Here is a 24080-nt window from a genome sequence, read left to right as displayed (position 1 = left end):
TGCCTCAATTTGTTTATTTCTGTTTGGTCTTCATTATTTATTTCCTTTTACTAATTTGGGGTTTGGTTTGTCCTTACTATTCTACTTTCTTGAGGTAGAATTTTTATTTGAAAGTTTTCTAGTTTTTCTGATCCAGGCATTTATTGCTAAAAACATACTTCTTAATAACTGCTTTTGCTGTGTCCCTTATGTTTTGGTATGTTGTGTTTCTAGTTATATTTGTTTCAAGGAATTTTTAAATTTCATTCTTAATTTCTTCACTCATTGCAACTCAAGGGCATGTTGTTTAATTTCCATATGTCTGCATAGTTTTGAATGTTCCTCTCGTTATGAATGTCTAATTTTATTCCATTGTGGTAAGATAAGATACCGGATATAATTTCAATTTTTAAAAATTTGTTGAGACTTGTTTTGTAGCCTAACATATGGTCTATCTTGGATAATGTTTCATGTGCTGATGAAAAGAATGTGCATTCTGTAGCTGTTAGGTGAGATCTTCTGTATATGTTTGTTATGTCCATTTGGTCTATGGTGGAGTTTAAGTCTGATGTTTCTTTGTTGATTTTCTGTCTAGATGATTTGTCCAATGCTGAGAGTGGGATACTGAAGTGCCCAACTCTTATTGTAATGGGGTCTGTCTCACTCTTTAGATCTAGTAATATTCGCTTCATATATCTAGGTGCTCTGGTGTTTGAGTACATACATATTTATAATTATACACATATTACAATTATGTTATATTTCTTGAATTGAACCCTTTATTATTACATAATCATCTTGTTTGTCACTTTTTATGGTTTTTAACTTGCAGTCTGTTTTGTCTGATACAAGTATAGCTATTCTTGTTCACTTTTGGCTTCCATTTGCATGGAATATCTTTCTTCATCCCTTATCAGTCTATGTTTCTTTACAGGTAAGGTGAGTTTCTTTTAGATAAAATATAGTTGGGTCTTTTTTTTTAATCCACTCAGCAAGTCTATATCCTTCATGGGGTATTTAATCTATTAACATTCAAAGTTATTATTGGTAGGTGAGGAGTTACTTCCGACATTTTATTGTTTTCTGGTTGTTTTGTATATGTTTTGTTCCTTTTTTCCTCTCTGTTTACTTTTGAAGTTGGGTAGTTTTCTGCAGTGATAAGGTTTCATCTCTTTCTCTTTCTCCTTTAAATATTGACTCTAACAGTGACTTTTAAAGTTTTGCATGTTTTTATGATGGTGGTTATCATCTTTTTACTTCCAGATGTAAGACTCCCTTGGGCATTTCTTGTAAGGCTGGTCTAGTGGTGATGAATTATCTTGGTTTTTGTTTATCTGTGACAGATTTTATGTCTTCTTCATTTGTAAAGGATAGCTGTGCTGGGTATAATATTCTTGGCTGAAAGATTGTTTTTTCTTTCAGAACTTCGACTATATCATCCCATTCTCTTCTAGCCTAAGGTTTCTGCTGGGAAATCAGCTGTTAGTCTAATGGGGATTCCATTATAAGTGTGTTACTTTTCTCTTGCTATTTTAAAAAATTTTTGTCTTTGGTTTTTCACAATTTGACTATAATGTCTGGGTTGAATGTATTTGGGGTTCTTTGATCTTCCTGGAACTAGATGTCTAGCTCTCTCTCAAGAGTTAGGAAGTTTTATGTTCTCATTTTATTAAATATGTTTTCCTCACATTTTCTCTTCACTTTTCCTTCTGGAATGCCCATAATATGAATATTTGATCAAATTAATGGTGTTCCATAAATCCTGTAGGCTTTTTTCATTCTTTTTTATTCTTTTTTGCCTGCCTGTGTTATTTCAAAAGACTTGTCTTCAAGTTCAGAAATTATTTCTTCAGCTTGTTCTTGTCTGTAAAGCCATTGATTGCATTTTTTCCTTTCATCCATTGAACTGTTTAGCTCTTAGGGCTTCTGTTTGGTTCTTTTTATGGTATCTGTATCTTTACTGAATTTCTCTTTCAAATCATGTTTTCCTGATTGACTTGTCTATCTGTATTACCTTACATCTCACTGAGTTTCCTTAAGACTATTCTTTTTTCTATCATTTCCTATGTTTATGATTGGGGTCTATTACTGGATAATTATTATTTCCCTTTGTAGGTGACATGTTTTCTTGCATTTTCATGGTTGATGTGTTTCTATGTTGAGTTCTATGCATCTGGTGAAAAAGTCACTTATGGAGTAGGTTTACTTGTATGAATTTATTTGTATGAATGGGTCTTGGGTGTCAGTTCGCTGGGGTATGTTGGCCTTGCTTCTACATGGATGCAGTAAGTGTAGTCTCCATGTAGTTTATTCAGCTGTGATCCACACTAGTAACGTTTGCAAGTTACTCAGTGGCCTAGGCTAAGGAAGTTTGTGGTGATGGTGGTGCAGCTTTGCCAGAGGTGGGCTCACTAGGCTGTTTCTCAGGGTAGGGGTGTGTGCAGGCATACAGTGGGTCAGAAAACTTGGAGTATGGCTTTATGCGGCTGGCCATGGTGCTGTCACTCTAGCCAGGAGCATGGGGATGCAGTTGCTCAACCAGGGCATGCCTGCCAGATGTGCCTTGCAGGACAGTTTCTCAGGCCCAGGATGCTGGCACACAGCTGTTTGCTTGGCCTGGAAGCATGCACTCCAGGAGTGGCCTGAAGGGCTGTTTCCCATACCTGGTATGTGGGTACACAGCTGCTCATCTGGCCTGGGGCCAATCTGCTGGGGGAATCTCATGGGCCAAATATATTGCCACATGGCTGCTAAGCTAGACTGAAGATATCCTTGCCAGGGCTGGCCAAGAGGGGGTGTTTCTCAGGCCTGGGATATAGTCAAATGACTTCTCAGCTGTCCTGGATGTGTGACTGCTGGGGGTAGTCCATAGGGCTAGTCTAGCTCAGGATGTGGGCACACTGCTGCTCAGCTGGCCTGGGTGGTGCCTGCCAGGGGAAGCCCAGGGGACTGCTTCTATGAGCCAGGATGTGGGCACAAGGCTGCTCGGCTGGCCTAGGGGCATGTCTTCTGGGAGTAGCCCATGGGGCTCTTTCTTAGGTCCAGGACATGGGCATTCATGGCTGATTGGCTGGTCTGGAGGTGCATCTGCTGGGAATGGACACAGGACTGTTTCTCAGGCTCATGAAAGGTTGCACAGCTGCTTAGTTGGCTTGGGAATGTTTCTGTTAGGGGTGGCCTATAGGGCTGTTCCTCAAGCTGGGACGTAGGTATGTGGCTGCTTAGTTGGCCTGACAGTCTGCTGGCCAGAGTAAACTCCCAGGGTTGTTTCTCGGCCCTGAGACTTGGGCGTACACAGCTGCTTGTCTCTCAGGTCTGAGACACAGGTGCAAGGCCCACTCGGCGGTGTGCCTGCTGGGGACAGCCTGTGGGACTGTTGCTCAGGCCCTTATTAATGGCAGAGGGCTCCTGGGCAGGCCAGGAGCATGTCTGTGGTGGATGGGGCCTGCAGGGCTGTTTCTCAGGTCCTGAGCATGGGCTCATACTCTGCTGACCTGGGGGTGTATCAGCTGCTCAGAGGCTTAGGGGCCTCTCCCACTTGGGAGAGGGCATGTAGTGGTTTGGCTGGCTTAAGAGTGAGTTTACCCTGGATGGGACTGCAGATTATTCCTCTGTCTGGAAGTGTGGTGGTGGGGGTTGATTTCCCTGCTCTGCAGTACTTGAGTTACAGCCAGTCCTGGGACCAATCTCCACACAGCTGGGATTGTGGCTTTAACCCACCCATGTGGGCTTGGTGTACTGAAGATAAAGCTCCAGCGCTGGAGAGGCACAGTGGCTACTGGCCCCCAGAGGAGGGCACACTCAAGAGATGACTCTGGTCTCAAGATGGTGCTGTGTTGCTGCAGCTTACGTCTCTAGGGGTGGGAAGTTTTCACCTTGTACTCCTAGTCCAGTGCATGCAGCTGTGTCAATTCTTGGTAATACTCCAAATTGGCCTGAGGGCTTGCAAAGACTGTGAGATTCTCCTGTTGTAAAGACTTTGTGTTTGCGATGGCAGTAGGGCTGGTGGGGATCTTCTGCTTACCTTCACCCTGCAATGAGAAGTACCTCCTGTCTCTGGGCCAATTCAATTCAGATGGGGGAGAAGGGGCTGCAGAAGCTGAGTGCTTCCATTCTGTGGGGACTTCCAGTCACCAAAGGTGTGTCTCCACTCCTTTGCTGCACTCCAGGACTATGCCTTTGATACTCCAATCAAATGTTAGATGTGTATTTCTTGCCTCGGTTCTTTCTTGTAGGGGAGATGAGCACCAGGCATCTCTAGTCACCCATCTTGCTTGATTTAGCATAATTCGTAAGGGCCCTAGGATTTTCAGAATAGTCAATGATTGTTGGCGTCAACATAAAGTCACCAGCTTCATTAGCCCCTAATAAGAGAATTGGCCTGTGCTTTGAAGCTTTGAAACCATGCGTTGACTTCTCCTCTCTAAATATAAAAGTCCTAGATGGCATCTTCTTCCAATAAAAGACTATCTTGTCTACACTGAAAATCCATTGTTTAGTGTGGCCACCTTCATCAATTATCTCAGCTAGATCTTCTGGATAACTTGCTGCTGCTTCTGCATCAGCACTTGCTGTTTACTTTGCACTTTTATGTTATGGAGATGGCTTCTTTCCTTAAACCTCATGAACCAACCTTTTAGCTTCAAGCTTTTCTTCTGCAGCTTCCTTACCTCTCCCAGCTTTCATTGAATCAAAGAGAGTGAGGGCCTTGTCCTGGATTAGGCTTTGGCTTAAGGGAATGCTGTGGCTGGTTTGATCTTTTATCCAGACCACTAAAACATTCTCCATATTAGCAATCAGACTGTTTTGCTTTCTCAACATTTGTATGTTCACTGGAGTAGCAGTCTTAATTTTCCTCAAGAAGTTTTTTGGCTTTTTTGTTTTGTTTTTGTTTTACATTCACAACTTGGCTGAACTGGTGCAAGAAGTCTAGCCTTCCTCACAATCATTTCTAGCTTTTGGTTTAAAGTGAGAGCCATGTGACTCTTCCTTTCACTAGGACACTCAGAGACCATCATAGGCTTATTAAATGGCCTACTTTCAATATTGTTGTGTCTCAGGGAATAGGGAGGCCCAAGGAGAAGGAGAGAGATGGGGGAATGGCTAGTCAGTGGAGCAGTCGGAACAAACATGTCATTGATTAGGCTTGTCATCTTAATATGGACATGGTTTGTATTGCCCCAATACAATTACAATAGCAACATCAAAGATCACTGATCACAGATCACCATAACAGATATGATAATAAAAAGTTTGGAATATTGCAAGAATTATTAAAATGTGACAGAGACACAAAGTGAGAACATGCTGTTGGAAAAATAATACCAGGAGACTTGCTCAATGCAGGGTTGCTACAAACCTTCAGTTTATAAAAAAGTAATATCTGAGGGGCAATAAAGTAAAGCACAATAAAACAAGATATACCTGCATACATACACACATATGTATATATAAACTATATATGTATATATACACATATATATGCTAAAGGATATATACATATATGTTTACATATATACATACACACATGCTCATATATATTAAAGGATATATATATGACTACTGATGTTATTAATTTGGGTCAGTGCTAAAGAATATATCTATATATATAGATATGTATATATAGATCTATATATACACATTTAAATATGCACGTATATAGACATATGTATATAGATATGTGTATATATATACACAAATACATATTTATGTATCTCTATATACTACATATATAGATAAAAGATATATCTGTATATATATACACACAGACACATTTATACGTGTGTGTTATATGTGTCTGTGTGTGTAAACATATCCTTTAGCACTGACCCAAATTAATAACATCAGTAGTTTTCAGTGACACCACCATTGAAAGGTGAGTTGTATCAGAGATATATCGAAGTCGTGAAAGACTACTGACGTCATTTTATCTGGGCCAGTGCTAAGGATTAAAAATGTACACGTCAGGTCAAGTGACTTGAGAGACATACTTTTCTAGTTGAAGTTATGTACAATTGCTCTACATTTATAAACTGGTTGAATTCTGAAAATGTATATGTCAATGATTTGGAATCTACTATTAATATATCATTTTTTCCTACGAGAAAACCTTATATTATGTAAAGGTGCTCTTGGGCCTTAACAAACAGTCTAATGAATCACAATTTAAGTGCAGTTGTTTATTACTTCATTTGTGAGTGAATTTTACCAATCTCAATATATCCCTCTCTTCTTTCTCTCTATATTTTGAAATCTCACCCATCATTGATGACTCTAGCACATATTACTCTTTTTGATTCAATGGGGTAATAGCTAAAGGATTAAAAATGAAGATAGCAAGACTCCACATGTCATTTTAGACTTAATTTTCTGATACAAATTAGCAAAAATTATTCTACAATTCATAATCTAGTTACCCTGAAAAATTGACATTAATGAGTTATTTATTTGAAACCTGGTATTTAATTTTTCTCTGCAAATGAGGTTTTAGATGTTTGTAATGAAATTTTTTGGCCTGTGGAAAAAACTTAATGAATCAAGTTTGCATACATTTCTTTACTCCTAAACCTAATCCCCAAGTTACTGTTTCTGGCAAAATTTACATAAATTCAACTTCAGTTTGTAAATACCCACCTTGCTTGAACTTGTAATTTTCTGCCTTCTCACGTTCAAATACCACCAGTAACTCTTCACCAATCATGGATGTCTCTCCTGCCCCTCAGATAGGGTTAAGTAACTACAGACCCAAGGCAGGGCCTCCATACAATCTGAGGGTGGATTTACCTTTGGGGCAGTAGCCAAATGTGGTAACAGATGGAGAGACCAGGGGTTTCCAAGGCATTTGACTGCTACTAACAAATGGTGAAAAGACAGTAACAGAAGCCTCTCTCTATAGTCTGTTTGTTTTTTTCTAAACAACTGTAAAAATGTGGAAGTTATCTCTACGTGATACAGTGAGATGATAAAGAAACTGTGTCAAGACACTCTGTATTATCGTGAACACTTCTGAGAGTGAATTCCACTAATCTCAGTCTCTTTCTCTGTCACTGTTTTCTGTGTGGTGTGTGTGTGTGTGTGTGTACATGTTTTTTGTTTTTTTTTCATGTGACAAAGTTTCGCTCCAGCTGTCCCGGGTGGAATGCAGTGGCATGGTCTTGGCTCACTGCAACCTCCACCTCCCCAAGTTCAAGCAATTCTCTGGCCTCAGCCTCCCAAGTAGCTGGGATTAGAGGCGCCTGCCACCACACCTAGCTAGTTGTTGAAGTTTTAGTAGACAGAGGGTTTCACCATGTTTGCCGACCTGGTCTCGAACTCCTGACCTCAGGGTATCTGCCTGCCTTGACTTCCCAAAGTGCTCAGATTACAGGTGTGAACCATTTTACCTGGCCATATTTACATATTTTATATGTGTGCATGTGTACCTATTTTATAACTCACCTATCACTGGGGCCGCGCTCAATGATGACTCCCGCCAGGTCATTTGGATCGGGACTAAAGGACAAATGTGGTCAGAGTCAGACACATTGTGTTTTGCAACAAATAGCTACAGTTAGTCTATGTGTTATTCCCCAGTAACACTTTAATTATTCACAAGTATGTACATCACTAAATTGACCTGGGATGGTGTTTGTTTTTTATTAGAAATGAGGTTTCATATGCCAACAGTGAGTATCTTAGGCTGTGGACATAGCGATGCATACAGATCAAGTAAGGGTATCTACACCTCAATGTGTATCAGCATTCTTGGAGAGCATTTAATTCCAGTTCAAATTGACTTTCTAAGTCCCCCTTCCTATAATCCCATCTGAGTTCCTCATTCTCTATCACCTCCAATCACCTCTTCACTTTTCACCCATCCTAGTTGTCTTTCCTGCCCAAGAGTTGTGGCCAAGTAGCTGGAGGACTCAAGCAAGGGCTCCATCCCATGTGAGGGTGGGTATGGGCAAAGGCAGTCAGCCTCACATAACAGCAGAGCTCTGGAGGGGGTGAAATAATTCCAGGGTTATTAGCTCTGTTCTTTGTTTTGGCTGGGATTTCTCTGATCTTTGTCCACTCCTATCTCCTTCTCGCTGCAAGCAGGATTCACTTCTCCCTTGGTCCACACTACTAGCACATTCTCATTCTCACAGAAAGGTAATGTGACAAACACTAACATAAAAAGCCTCCCTCTATGAGTTCCTCCCCATTTGCCTACCTCCATCCAAAAAACAAAAGAATATTGCATACAAAGCTCATTCTGAGAGGACTCTAGAAATAGTTTCAAGGGAACTCCTTGTTCCCATGGATGCTTGTCACACTCAATAGCCCAACTCTCTCTTGTTTGTATGAATGCATGCATGCATGTGTTTGTATATGCATAGATACATGTATAACTGTATTCCTTTATACCACAGATTGCATTGGCCAGCCTATTAGAAGGTGCTCTCAATTCAACACAGGGCCGTACCAAACAACTTAAAATGTATATAGTAAGACAACACGTAACTTCCTAGATGTAATAATTTCAGTTAAAAATAGTTCCAATTGCTTTTGTTTCTATTTGGTTTTGTTTGTTTGTTTTTTGTTATTGTTGTTGTTGGTTTTTTGAGACAGAGTCTCACTCTGTCACCCAAGCTGGAGTGCAGTGGCATCATCTCGGCTCACTGCAACCTCTGCCTCCCAGGTTCAAGCAATTCTCCTGCCTCAGCCTCCCGAGTAGCAGGGACTACAGGCGCCCAGCACCACGCCTGGCTAGTTTGGTATTTTTAGTATTGACGGGGTTTCACCACGTTGGCCAGGCTGGCCTTGAACTCCTGATCTCGTTATCCACCCGCCCTGGCCTCCCAAAGTGCTGAGCCACCGTGAGCCACCGTGCCTGACCTTCCAACTACTTTTCAACATGTAAGCTGCCTTACCCTTACACAAGTCATGTGTGTATTTGGTTCTTTGGAATCTGCCATGCCATTTACCCTACACAGCATACTTTATATGATTGCAGCACATATTTTACACCTATCTGTGACCCACTGACTCAAGAGTTCACTGAAACTCTCTAACACTGGAGCTGGCCAATACATGACAGCCTTTTGTGGGTGAATTTCTTTTACATTCAACTCCACTGTGTAGGCATTCCTCCCTCTAATCCCATCTATGGCCCACTTCCTGGATCTCCCCATCACGTCTTTTCCTTCACCCATCATGCTCGTCTTTCCTGTCCATGAGACACAGGCAAGTAGCTGTGGGCCTGAGGAAGGGCTGCATCCAATGAGGTGCTGTGCTTGTGTTTGTGTTTTAGCACCAACCTCCTATGTTGACAGAGCTCTGGAGTGTGAGGGACAAGTCCATGTTCCATTAGCTCCATTCTTTTCTGCCCAGGGCTTCCCTGCTCCTTGTCAGCTGCTATCTCCTCCATGTTGCAAATAGGATTTTCTCCTCCCTTCTGTCAGTCTGGTAGGCTCTCAAACTCAGGAAATCTGAGTCCTTTAAGAAGCTGCTTACTAGGAACTAAGGGTGACAAATACACTAACAGGAAGCAGCAGCTCTCCTGTGACTTGCTCCTTTTTATATCACTCCATTAGAAAAGGATGCAATGTTACCTACACAAGCTACGTGGAGAAGAATTGGAAACCCTGTTAAAAACCACTCTCTATGGCCATGCAGGCTTCTCAGAATAAACTCCACAAATGTCCGTCCATCTGTCTCCTTGTTGTATGTTTCCACTGTGTGCATGGGTTTGTTAGTGGATGTGTTTGAGAGAAGTGTGTACGGATGGATGCATGGATGGATGGATGGATATATTTGTTTATGTGCCTGTGTGTGTGAATACTTGTATGCTCAGTTATAGTTAGATAAATAAAGACACACGTATGCACAACTCACCTTTCATTGATACGTGCCTCCAGGTTCTTGCCTGATAACTCAGTTGTGGGTGGACTAGAGCATGATAAATGAATACAGTCAGACAGGAGACACAATTCAAAATTTACTTTTCTCATAAAACTAGCTTTCATTACTCTGCACATAAACCAGTTAAGTTCTGACTATTCATGTGTATAGCACTACTTGGTTCTGAAATGTCATTTTTTTTTTATTAGAAAGCAGGATTGATATGATGGCAACCAACATCTTAGGCTGGGGAAAATAGTAATGCTTCCAGATTTCAATAAACCTCTTTATTATGACCTCAGTCCCAATGCGTGACAGCCTTTGTGGTGGCAGTTATTTCAAACTAAACTCTTGTGTGGAGGTAGTCAGCCCTCTTATTTCATTGAATGTCCTGTTCCCAAGGCCCTCCATTACCTCCTTACTTTCACCCAGAATGGGTGGCTCCCCAGCCCCACAAAAAGAGTCAAGTAACTAGAGGTCTGACACAGAAGCACAATCCAATAGGATGGTTATTTGAGGTTTGGAGCACCAGCCTCCATTGTGGCAGAGTTCTGGAGGGTGGAGAACACCTCCAAGGCTCTTAGCTCTGTTGCTTTCTGCTGAAGGCTGCACAGTTCCCTGAGCACTCCTACCTCCTCCTCGCTCCAAACAGGATTCCCTCTTCCCTCAGCCCACACTAGTAGGTCTCATACACAGAAAATCAGAGTTGCCAAGGCATTTGACTGCTACTAACAAATGGTGAAAACACAGTAATAGACAGAAGCCTCTCTCTACACTCTGTTTCTTTTTTCATAAACAACTGTAAAACTGTGGAAGTTATTTATACGTGATACAGTGAGATGATAAAGAAACTGTGTCAAAGACACTGTATTATCGTGAACACTTCTGAGAGAGAATCCCACTAATCTCAGACTCTTTCTCAGTCACTGTTTTGTGTTGTGTGTTTGTGTGTGTGTGTGTGCACATCTTTTTATTTATTTATTTATTTATTATTGCGACAAAATTTCGCTCCTGCTGCCCCGGGTGGAATGCAGTGGCATGGTCTCGGCTCACTGTAACCTCCACCTCCCCAGGTTCAAGCAATTATCCTGCTCAGCCTCCCGAGTAGCTGGGATTAGAGATGCCTGCCACCATACCTGGCTAGTTGTTGTAGTTTTAGTAGAGACGGGGTTTCACCATGTTTGCCAGCCTGGTCTCGAACTCCTGACCTCAGGGTATCTGCCTGCCTCGGCCTCCCTAAGTGCTCAGATTACAGGTATGAGCCATTGCACCTGGCCACGTATACATGTTTTATAACTCACCTGTCACTGGGGCCTCTCTCAATGATGACTCCCGCCAGGTCATTCAGATCGGGACTAAAGGACAAATGTGGTCAGAGTAAGATAAAATGTGTAATTCTAATGTTTTGCAACAAATAGCTACAGTTAGTCTATGCGTTATTCCCCAGTTACACTTTAATTATCCACATGTATGTGTATCACTAAATTGACATGGGATGGTATTTGTTTTTTATTAGAAATGAAGTTTTTATGCCAACAGTGAGTATCTTAGGCTGTGAACATAGAGATGCATCCAGATTAAGTTAGGGTATCTACACCTCAATGTGTATCAGCATTCTTGGAGAGCATTTAATTCCAGTTCAAATTGACTTTCTAAGTCCCCCTTCCTATAATCCCATTTGAGTTCCTCATTCTCTATCACCTCCAATCACTTCCTCACTTTTCACCCATCCTAGTTATCTTTCCTGCCCAAGAGTTGTGGCCAAGTAGCTGGAGGACTCAAGCAAGGGCTCCATCCCATGTGAGGGTGGGTATGGGCAAAGGCAGTCAGCCTCACATAACCGCAGAGCTCTGGAGGGGGTAAAATAATTCCAGGATTATTAGCTCTATTCTTTGTTTTGGCTGGGATTTCTCTGATCTTTGTCCACTCCTATCTCCTTCTCGCTGCAAGCAGGATTCACTTCTCCCTTGGTCCACACTACTAGCACATTCTCATTCTCACAGAAAGGTAATGTGACAAACACTAACATAAAAAGCCTCCCTCTATGAGTTCCTCCCCATTTGCCTACCTCCATCCAAAAAACAAAAGAATATTGCATACAAAGCTCATTCTGAGAAGACTCTAGAAATAGTTTCAAGGGAACTCCCTGTTCCCATGGATGTTTGTCACACTGAATAGCCCTACTCAGTCTCTCTTGTTTGTATGAATGCATGTATGTTGTTGTATATGCATAGATACATGTATAACTGTATTCCTTGATATCACATGTTGCATTGGACAGCCTCCTAAAAGGTACTCTCAATTCAACATAGGGCAGTGCCAAAGAACTTAAAATGTACATAGTAAGACAACACATAGCTTCCTAGATGTAATATTTTCAGTTAAAAATAGTTCCAATTGCTTTTGTTTTGTTTTTTTGTTTTTGTTTCTTTCTGTTGTTGTTGTTTGTTTTTTGAGACAGCATGTCCCTCTGTCACCCAAGCTGGAGTGCAGTGGCACGATCTTGGCTCACTGCAACCTCTGCCTCCCAGGTTCTAGCAATTCTCCTGCGTCAGCTTCCCAAGTAGCAGAGACTACAGGCGCCACCAACATGCCCGGCTAATTTTGAATTTTTAGTAGACATGTGGTTTCATAACGTTGGCCAGGCTGGCCTTGAACTCCTGATCTCGTTATCCACCCATCCTGGCCTCCCAAAGTGCTGGGATTACAGGCGTGAGCCACCGCGCCCGACATTCCAACTACTTTTCAACCTGTAAGCTGCCTTACCCTTACACAAGTCATGTGTGTATTTGGTTCTTTGGAATCTGCCATGCCATTTACCCTACACATCATACTTTATATGATTGCAGCACATATTTTACACCTATCTATGACTCACTGACTCAAGAGTTCACCGAAACTCTCTACCACTGGAGCTGGCCAATGCATGATAGCCTTTTGTGGGTGAATTTCTTTTAAATTCAGCTCCGCTGTGTAGGCATTCCTCCTTCTAATCCCATCTATGGCCCACTTCCTGGATCTCTCCATCACGTCTTTCCTTTCACCCATCATGCTAGACTTTCCTGTCCATGAGGCACAGGCAAGTAGCTGTGGGCCTAAGGAAAGGCTGCATCCAATGAGGTGCTGTGCTTGTGTTTGTGTTTTAGCATCAATCTCCTATGTCGACAGAGCTCTGGAGTGTGAGGGACAAGTCCATGTTCCATTAGCTCCATTCTTTTCTGCCCAGGGCTTCCCTGCTCCTTGTCAGCTGCTATCTCCTCCATGTTGCAAATAGGATTTTCTCCTCCCTTCTGTCAGTCTGGTAGGCTCTCAAACTCAGGAAATCTGAGTCCTTTAAGAAGCTGCTTACTAGGAACTAAGGGTGACAAATACACTAACAGGAAGCAGCAGCTCTCCTGTGACTTGCTCCTTTTCACGACTCCATTAGAAAAAAATGCAATGTTACCTACACAGGCTACGTGGAGAAGAATTGGAAACCCTGTTAAAAACCACTCTCTATGGCCATGCAGGCTTCTCAGAATAAACTCCACAAATGTCCGTCCATCTGTCTCCTTGTTGTATGTTTCCACTGTGTGCATGGGTTCATTAGTGGATGTGTTTGAGAGAAGTGTGTACGGATGGATGCATGGATGGATGGATGGATATATTTGTTTATGTGCCTGTGTGTGTGAATACTTGTATGCTCAGTTATAGTTAGATAAATAAAGACACAGGTATGCATAACTCACCTTTCATCGATACGTGCCTCCAGGTTCTTGCCCGATAACCCAGTTGTGGGTGGACTAGAGGATGATAAATGAATACAGTCAGACAGGAGACACAATTCAAAATTTACTTTTCTCGTAAAACTAGCTTTCATTACTCTGCACATAAACCAGTTAAGTTCTGACTATTCATGTGTATAGCACTATTTGGTTCTGAAATGTCATTTTTTTATTAGAGAGGAGGATTTATATGATGGCAACCAACGTCTTAGCCTGGGGAAAATAGTAATGCTTCCAGATTTCAATAAACCTCTTTATTATGACCTCAGTCCCAATGCGTGACAGCCTTTGTGGTGGCTGTTATTTCTAAAACTAAACTTTTGTATGGAGGTCATCAGCCCTCTTATTCCACTAAATGTGCTGCCTGTAAGGTCGTCCATTACTTCTTTTCTTGGTCGTCACTCTTGGTCCACAAGTAGGGTAAAGTCACTGCAGGTCTGAGTCAAAGACACAATCCAATATGATGGTATTTGAGGTTTGGAGTACCACCCTGTATTGTGGCAGAGTTCTGCAGGGTCGAAAACATTTCTAAGGTTGTTAGCTTTTTTCTCTTCTCCTGAGGACTTCACTACTTTCTGTCCCCTGCTGTCCTTTCCTGTTTCCAAAGAGGATTCTCTGCTGTCCTCAGCCATTGTCATAAAGTCTCACACATAGGGAGTCTGAAAATTATTTTTGATTGTTACTCAGAGTATCAAACAGACTAGTTAGAAAAGTCATTCTTATTTTGTGGTCTTCTTTTATCTAAATTCATTCAACAAGACATAAAGGCACCTTCATATCCTATAGTGAGATCACGGAGATAGATGTGTCAAAGTTTTTTGTTTTTCTACTAATGCCCTTGAATGGGAACGTCCCTAATCTCAACTTTTACATTTCTCTGCAGTACCTGTGGGTGCATGCCTTGATTTAATATGAGTGCCTATAGGTATATATAAATGGTATATAATTGTTTCCTCCTGTGCTCATATATCCTTATATCCATATTGATTTATTTGTCTCACAGTTCACTAATAGCTCCATTCCAAGGTACTGATTTGAATTTAGACTTGGCAGTGCTACCGAATTTAAATATATATATGTACAGTCCAACACCAATATGACATCCTAGACTTCACGTTCTGGTTTGAGTTACTCACAAGTGATGTTTAGTTCTTTACAACTGAATGAAGCACAAAGTAAGCATTTGGTGGTTTACTTTATTTCAAATTCAGCTGCAGTTTCTATATACAAATCCCCTTGACCTCATCTCATTTCCTGACACTAAAATCCCTTCATCAGTGCCTTGTTTTCGCCATTATAGGTGTCTTCTCTGCTCTCATACAGGGTCAAGAAACTGCCCCATACAATGTGATGATGGGTGTGGGCTTGTAGTGTTAGCCTCACATGGTTGTAGAGCTCTGGGTGTGAGGAACCCTGCCAGGGCCATTAGCTCTTTTTTTTTTCCCTAAGGGCTCCACTGCTCCTTGTCCACTGCTACTCGCTTGTTGCTCTGCGTAGGGTTTTCTTCCCTTGGTCCACTCTAGTATGTCTCATACACAGGAAATCTGACTTTCCTAAGTATGTGCCTGCTACTAAGGGTGACAAGACAATAACAAGAAGTTTCCCTTTTTTGACCTGTTCCTTTTTATCCAATTAATCAAAAAGTTGGATAAGGGGCCTGCAGGGCCTATAGTGAGGAGATTTATAAATGGAGTAAAAGACATTCTGTATGGCCATGGATGATCCTGAGAGTAAGCACATAATCTTCATCTTTCTGTTGTTTCTCTCTCTCTCTTTTCTCTCTCCCTCTTTCTCTCTCTCTCTCCCTGTGTTTGTGTGTCTAGATAGACAGAAGTATGTACATCTGCATATATATTTCTTTAAATATTTGTGTATATATATTTTGTAATTCACATTTCACTGGTGGTTGTATCATAGGTCACCGATGTCAATTCTGTATGCAGGCTAAAGGAATATAAAAGTAGATAGTTGGACACACATGTAATTCTAAACTTACTTTTTGGATCAAACAGCTACAGATACTCTGTAATGTACTATCTGGTTGATATTTAAATATTCATGTGTATATCACTAATTTGAACTACGTGTATCTTTTTTTTTTTTTTTTTTTGGCGGAGTCTCAATGTCACCGAGGCTGGAGTGCAGTGGTGCGATCTTGGCTCACTGCAACCTCCGCCTCCTGGGTTCAAGCAATTCTCCTGCCTCAGCCTCCTGAGTAGATGGGATTACAGGCATGCACCACCACACCTGGCTAATTTTTGTGTTTTTAGTAGTGACAGGGTTTTGCCATGTTGGTCAGGCTGGTCTCAAATTCCCAGCCTCAAGTGATCTAGCTGTCTTGGCCGCCCAAAGTGCTGGGATTACAGATATGAGCCACCATGCCTGGCCAGTGGCATTTATTTCTAATGTAACTGCAGTCTGTAAGGAAACATGCCTCTTACCCCCTCTAAATTCTTGATTCCTAAGTCCCTCTGTCACTTCCTTACTTTCACCCATCATGGCTGTCTGTCCTGCCCAGAAGATATGACCATGTAGCTGTAGGCCTGAGTCAGGAACTCCCTACAAAATGATTGCAAGTTTGGGTTTGGTTTGGGGCACCAGCCCCACATGATGGTAGAACTGTAGAGGGTGAGGAACCCCTTACGGTTTCATGAACTCTGTTCTTTTCGCTGAGTGCTTCACTACTCCTTGTCGCCTGTTACCTCCCCATTGCTCCAAATAGGATTCTCTCTCCCTTTGGCCCACTCTAGTAGTAGTAGAGTCTCATATTTATGAAATGTCTCACAGGGAAACCTGAGAGGTTCCTAAGGGATTGGATACTACTAACTTAGAGTGACAAATATACTAAGAGGAAGAAGCATCTCTTTTATGACTTCTTCCTCTTTTATCCAATATGGTCTGAAAAAAAATAGAAAGTTATCTATAGATCCTACGGTGAGAAGATTTTGACATAGTGTCAAAGATACTCTGTATTTCCAAGGATATGCCTGACAGTGAATTTTACAAATATCAACTTCTCTTTCTCCTTCATTGTTTTATGTTTCTGTGTGTGTATGTGTATGCATGTGTGTATGTTGACAGAAGTATGTATTTATGTGTATATATGTATATATACACTTATGTGTATATAAATCTTTGTTTTTAACTCACATTTCATGGGTGGCTCTATCACAGGTTAGTACCATCAAATCAATTGGCTGTGGGCTGAGGAATTATAAAAGCATATTATTCAGATACAAACATAATTTGGACTTACATTTTTGGTCAAATAGCTGCAGTTACTCTAGACATAAGCTTGCTGATCTTAACATATTCCTGTATAGATCACTATTTGAACCTGGCATGTCATTTTTCATTAAGTATGAGGTTTTCCATGCTGGTAGTGAATATCTTAGGCCTGTGAAAATAGCAGTGCTTCCAGATTGAGGTTAAAGCTCTTTATTACCCTAGTTCTAATGTGTGATAGCCTTTTGTGGTGGCCTTTATTTAAAATTCCACTTCAGTTGTAGGTACATATTGCACTCACCCCTCTAAATTCCTGAATCTCAAGTCCCTCCATCACCTCTTTACTTTCACCCATTATAAGAGTTGTCCTTTTGCCCATCAAATACAGTCACGTAGCTGCAGGCCTGAGTCAGGGGCTTCAACCAGCATAAGAGTGGCTGTGGGTTTGGGACACCAGTCTTACGTGGTAGCAGAGCTCACTGGTGAGGGACATATCCAGAGGTGTTAGCTTCATCTTTTCTGTGTAGGTCTTCACTGCTCCATTTCTGCTTTTACCTCCTCCTTTATTCCAAATAGCACTTTTCCTCGCTTGTTCCTTGTTATAGATTGAGTGGCTTCTGAAAATCCAGTATTTGAAGTTTTAATTCCTGTAACTCATGATGTGACAGTATTTTGAAATGAAGTCACTGCCACCAATGTGATTAAGATGAGGTCATACTGGTGTAGGCATAATCTGATATAACTGTTACCATTATAAAAAGGAAAAACTTGCACACAGCAACACACACAGGAAGAAAGCTATGGTAAGAAGAAGGCAGAGATCTGGGTGATGAGTCTATCTGCCAAGGAATGCCAAAGATTACCAGCAACCAGCAAAAGCTAGCAAAGAGGTATCAAACAGATTCTCTTACAGCCGTCATAAAAAGCCAACCCTACTGACAACCTCAATTTCAGATTTCTAGTCTCTAGGACTATGAGATGATTAATTTTTGCTTAAGCCACTTGGTTTGTGATACTTTGTTAAAGCAGCCCTAGAAACTAATATAGCCCAACCTGGTACAGTCTCATACACAGGCAATCCAACAGTTTTCTAAAAGTTTTGGCTACTAGTCAACTCAGCTAGGAAGAAGTAGACTTCTTGTGACCTATTTATTTTGTATCCAACTAGACCCAGAAAGAACAGGATGTTACATACAGAAGCTGAAACTACCAGTACTTTAGAAACAGTGTCCAAGAAACTCTATAGTTAACATTTGTGTGTATCTTTATGAACACACACACGCACAATGCCTTTTACTGATGACTCCATTATAGGCTAGTGATATCATTTCACTCTCACTGATGATCATGGGTTAGTGATATCCCATGGGGTCGAGCTAAAGAACTAAACTAAGTTGTATACAATCAAATACCATGTGAATGTGTAGGCTTGATTTTTATTCAAATTAGCTACAATAACCCTACAACTAATAAATTAGCCGTTCTGAAGAAAACAAACAAACAAACAAACATGCAATTTAGCCATTTGGAAACAATAGTAACCATCCTTGCCTGTCTCCGTAGACGACAACAGCAACTAACCGGGAGTAGTTACGGTAAAATTAGGAGAGCATTAGGCTAGCTGATGAAAACAGGGAAGGGCTGAAGAGCCATCCTTGGGCCTTCACTCCTCCACCTGCCTCCATCTCCGAAGCCCAGGTTACAAACCAGAGAGACTGTCTCCTCCAATGCTGCTTTGTTCAGGCGCTTCAAGGTGATATAGTTGTTTAATTAAACGAAATTTTCCCTGAGGTTGCCTCTGTACTTGAGTCCTTATGCAACAAACTGCAAGCTAACCTAGTGTGTAAACTAACAGCATAATTATGAATAGAATATACACTTGTAACAGATAGCTGTGTCTCAGTCAATTACAGCAGCTGAGCTTCAGTCAATTGCGGGTGGCTGACAGATTCGAACAAGACAAAACATCCAGCTGTAACCAGTTGTAACCAACAAAGCTGTTTCTGGACCTCACTTCCGTTTTCTGTCCATAATGCTGTCTGGCCACATTGCCAGCTTGCAGTTCTTCCAACTTGTTCTGGTTCTAAAAGCTTCCCAACTCACGAATCATTCTTGCACTATTAAACTCTGTTAAATTTACCTTGTCTAAAGTTTTTCCTTTTCACAACCCAGAGGAGTTGCCTGGTCAGTGTTTCATGGTTCCTGAGACTCTCTACCCTGGGGCACATCACTTCCCTTCATTTTAAACTTACTGACAATGACACAGCTTACGTCCTAGATTTCAGTGAGACTGACTATATAATTCCTGCTCAAACCAGGACACTTTTGAAAACAAAAAGTAGGTGCTATTTATAATTATGCTGCCAGAACAGCAGCAGACTGAGATTGTCCTTCAGTCCTTCCCCGATACAAATGACCAGAGTAGTTAACAGCCACAAGAAATCTGAGTTCACAAGCCAACATGACTAGATACCTGAGTAATACAACTACTGAAAAAGAAATACAACAAGCTGAACAACAGCATACCAACTGTAGCAAAACTACTGGAACACACTGACCGAGATTTTAAAGTAAGCATGACAAATATTCTTAAGGATATGAGGACACAAAGGAAGATGATGAAACATGAAATGAGAATGGGAGTCATAAGAAAGAATAAAAGAGAAAGCCTTAACTGTAAAAGTATAACTGCCAAAACATATAAATTGTTGAGGGAAAAATAGTAGTTTGGATACATGTGAAAAGCTAATTAATTTAGTGTTAGAAGATTAGAAACTTACCCAGAAAATAGTAGAAAAGAATAAAGAGAACATACTAAAGAAAAGACAAATGTTATGGAGGATAAAAACAGCCATCTAACATCTAGAATATGGAAATCTAAGAAGAAATGAAAACTAAAAATGCAAAATAAAATGTGAAAATTTATGATGATAAATTTCCCAGAATTCAAGAAAGAAGAAATAAATCAACTTTAAGTAACTAATGGAGATAAAGAGAAAATTCTAAGACCTTCTAGAAAGAGCAAAAGACCTATGAAGGCACAACGACAGACCAACATCATAGCTCTCTATCCCATAAAGAAAGCTTCCACAGGATAAAGTCCACAGGATCAATATCATATTGGTGTTCTCTGAATATACTGTAATATGATTATTTTTTAAAAATCCACATTTGAAACTAAATTACACATTACTGAATAACTGTTGTGTTAAAAGGGAAATCACAAAATATTTTAAATACTAAGATAACTGATTGGCCGGGCACGGTGGCTCACGCCTGTAATCCCAGCACTTTGGGAGACCGAGGCGGGTGGATCGCCAGGTCAGGAGATCGAGACTGTCCTGGTTAACACAGTGAAACCCTGTCTCTACTAAAAATACAAAAAAGTTAGCTGGGCATGGTGGCGGGCGCCTGTAGTCCCAGCTACTCAGGAGGCTGAGGCAGGAGAATGGCGTGAACCCAGGAGGCAGAGCTTGCAGTGAACCGAGATCACACCGCTGCACTCCAGGCTGGGTGACCGAGCGAGACTCTGTCTCAGAAAAAAAAAAAAAAAAAAAAAAAAGAACTGATTGATAATAACATGACAAAGTTTGTAGGATACAATGAAGCAATATTTAGAAGAACATTTACTGATATATAAACATAAATAAGAAGTCGAGATGGTTAAAAGCAAAGAGTACACATTTAAGTACAGAGGTTGGAAAAGGGGCACAGGGCAAACCCTATGAAGTAACAAGGAAGCAAAACATAAGGTAAGCATAAATCAGTGAACTGGAGAAGAAAAAACCATGGAGAAGATTAAGAAAACAAAAATATGTCTCTTTGAAAAGATTACTACAATAGAGCTGTGGCAATAATAATCAAGAACAAAAAGAGTGAATATCCAAATAAAATGTACAAGAAGGGAGCATAACTAGAACACAACTAAAATTTTTTAAAATGAGATTATTCAATTATATGCTAATAAATGTGAAAACTTAGATGGAATGGAAAAATTCCTAGACAAATATAAAACACTAACATTAGTGCAAGAAAAGATATTTACATAGAAGTAGAATACTCAAGTAAGTAACAAAGAAATCAACCTAGAATTTAAAGTCCTTCCCTCTCCCAAACACCACAGGGCCCACATAGGTATTTTTCAAAAATTTTTAGAATATTGACATACTTACTACAAAATCTATGTCAACATATAAAGGCTCCATTAATAACTTAACTAATCACGGTAATAAAAAAAGGTGTAGGGATGCCATAAGTATCAATGGAGGAAAATATTGAGCTCAGAGATAAACCTATGTAGATATATGTCATTGATGATGATTATATAAACAAGGAAAAAGGATGAACTGTTTCATAGATGGTATTTGGAAAATCGTCCTACCATTGGGAGAAAAATGAAACCAAATCCCTACCTAACACCATATTTAAGGGTAGACTCTAAGTAGATTAAAGCATTAAATGTGTAAATTAAAACTATGAGGATTAGAAATTACTTTTGTAGACTGAAAGTGGGAAAATTTCAAACTTCAAAAGTAAAATAATAAGGCAAAAAGTTCCGTCATGAAGAGAATGAAGAACAACAATGCCAAAGCTAACAGGCAGATGACCTATTGGAGAACATAACTTCAATGTCTAAAACTGACATGAAGGATGATTTGAATACATAAAGCGATAGTCCAAACTTTTGAATAGTTTGGACTATTCAAAAGATAGTCCAAACTTTTGCATCTGAGTCTGTTTAGTGTTGCCATAAGGGATACCTGAGGCTGGGTAATTTATAAAGAAGAGAGGTTTCTTTGGCTCACAGTTGTGTGCTGCACAAGAAGCCTGACACCAACATCTGCTTCTGAGGCTGCTCCCATTTACGGTGAAAGATGAAGGGGAACTGACATGTGCAGAGATCAAATGGCAAGAGGGGAAGCGACGTGGGGGAAGCTGCCGGTCTCTTTTTAAACCACCAGCTCTTGCAAGAACTAATAGAGTGAGTACTCACTCACCCTCACTCCCAGGGAGGGAATTAATCTATTCATCTTCCAAACACCTTCCATTAGGCCCCACCTCCAACACTGGGGATCGAATTTTAACATGAGGTTTGGGGGTACAAACCTCCAAACAATAGCACCATGTTTTGTTACTTGCTAAATTGTTTACAAATGTAATATAATCACTTTGAAAATTAAACATAATTTTAAAATGAATTTGATTAACTTATTCTAAAATATAAAATATTCAAAAAGAGCACATGTAAATTAACAAGACAAAGATAGGAACACTAGTGGAAAAATGGGCTAAGTTCATGAATGGACCATTACAGAAGAAATCCCAAATGCTATAAGAACATAAAAGGATGCTCAAACTCATGAGTTATCACATAAATGCAAAGTAAAACATAATGCAATATGTTACCATCTATTTGATTATATAAATTAGAAAGTTTGATTATGTCAAGTGTTGTTGTGAATGTGTATGTGTAGGAACCATCATGCATTGTTGATGACATGCAGACTGGTATAACCATTGTGAGAGCAATAGGCAGTATTCAGTCAAATTCAAAATATGCAGTCCCATGGCCCATCAAGTCCAGTTTCATGTTCCCACAGAAATACTCAAACAGGCTTGTAGGGGTCTGGCATAAGGATAATCATTTGGCGGCAGTCTTTGTGAAGGCAAATGGTAGGAAGCAATATATGTGTTCCTCACTAGGGGATGCATGCTGTGGAATTTTTCATACCAGTTAAAAGCAACAACTAAAGGTATACACAAGAAGAATAATCTTATGTTCTGAGCAAAAAACTAATAAAATGAGATACCGCTTAATACCATTTAAGTAAATTTAAAAACAAACACACATTGTCCAGGCAAAACAATAATACATAGTTTACCAGAACACATATAAATGTATATACTGTATATTAAACATATTAAAATTGTTGCATATATGCATATATCTGTATATGTCAATATGTATATCTGTACTCTCATCTATGTATTAAAAAGGCCTACAAGTAGCAATGAGCCAATGGCAATGAGCATACCAAATGCAAAATATTGGTTTCTAAAGGGCATCAGGTTCTTTGGGTAAATGGCTGATTCCAGGGCTGGGGAAATGCTCAAAAAGTGATGGGAACATGTCAAGTCAAAAGGACACAGGGGCGAGCTTTTAGGGAGTCCCACTGGCCAAATATGGGACCATTTAAACAACAAAATAAATAATGACAGAAAGGATTGTAATTCATTGAAATAATGTAAGAATTTATAAGTTCATAGTAATAGTGAATAAATAGGGGTAGGAATAGTTCTCCTTATAATAGAATGATACTTATTAAACACAGAAAAACTACTTAAAAAAAAATCACCATTTTGTAACAATCAGTTATAACTGATTCACATAAAAATCAATGAATGCTAAAACTAGTGCATGAAAGTTTTATGTGGAACAGGATACTGAACATTGAAGATAGTTTTAACATAGACTGAAAGTATCTCCCCCTAAAGTGGATACTAATTATAAACTGAATAATATTTACTTGTCAGTGAATAAATCTGGCAATACCTCTCAACCACAATAGAGATATGAACCATAAAACAGTGTAATATTCAACAGAGGAGTTACTTAATCTGAAAGTGGTATTCAAATCCCTCATCTATCCTTTAAAAGGCCAAGAAATTATTTCCTGTCATCTCATATAAAAGAAGTTGTAATATTCTACGAGCTTGCATTTAGGTTGTCTCTGAAAAGAGTCTGATGAATAACTTGACAATAAGAAAGTGAATGCTGAGATTTTAGAGTGAATAGACATTTTAATCTCATAGTCTACTTTTTGTTAACTAACTCACCCCTCTCACATTTCAAAAATATCTAAAAATAGCTGTTAGACATTCTATTAAGTCCTCCTGGTGAAAATGGAAATATTTGGAGATTCCATCTTTGCATCATCTTCCTATATCCCACTTTTAAACATTTTTGGCATTGAAAATTATTCTTCAAATGAATTTTAGATATCACATATGCTTAGTAAACTTCAAATCTGCAAGTGGTGAATAGATAATCTGCATGGGAAACACTTTTTTTTTTTTTTGAGACAGAGTTTCACTCTGTCGCCCAGGCTGCAGTGCAGTGGTGCTGTCTCAGCTCACTGCAACTTCTGCCTCCCGGATTCAGGTGATTCTTCTGCCTCAGCCTCCCGAGTAGCTGGGACTACAGGCGTGCACCACCATGCCCAGCTAATTTTTGTATTTTTAGTAGAG

At 40.0% G+C, this 24080-nt stretch overlaps 1 protein-coding gene across 1 annotated transcript in view; it reads right to left on the bottom strand.

Moving 5' to 3' along the window:
• LOC129011217 (phosphatidylinositol 3,4,5-trisphosphate 3-phosphatase TPTE2-like) overlaps nt 1-24080 on the bottom strand; it is a 716449-nt gene that overhangs the window by 89951 nt on the left and 602418 nt on the right. The window contains exons 3-6 of the mRNA XM_063650643.1: nt 13572-13625; nt 11145-11198; nt 9838-9891; nt 7417-7470 (exon numbers count right to left, since the gene is read on the bottom strand). Coding sequence (XP_063506713.1) covers nt 7417-7470; nt 9838-9891; nt 11145-11198; nt 13572-13625 — 216 coding nt within the window. The remainder of the gene's footprint in view (nt 1-7416; nt 7471-9837; nt 9892-11144; nt 11199-13571; nt 13626-24080) is intronic.

The sequence above is a fragment of the Pongo pygmaeus genome, chromosome 14 (assembly GCF_028885625.2).
Source record: "Pongo pygmaeus isolate AG05252 chromosome 14, NHGRI_mPonPyg2-v2.0_pri, whole genome shotgun sequence".
Lineage (NCBI taxonomy): Eukaryota > Metazoa > Chordata > Mammalia > Primates > Hominidae > Pongo > Pongo pygmaeus.
The sequence above is the reverse complement of the archived record's forward strand: the minus strand, read 5'-3'. Positions and strand labels throughout refer to the sequence as shown.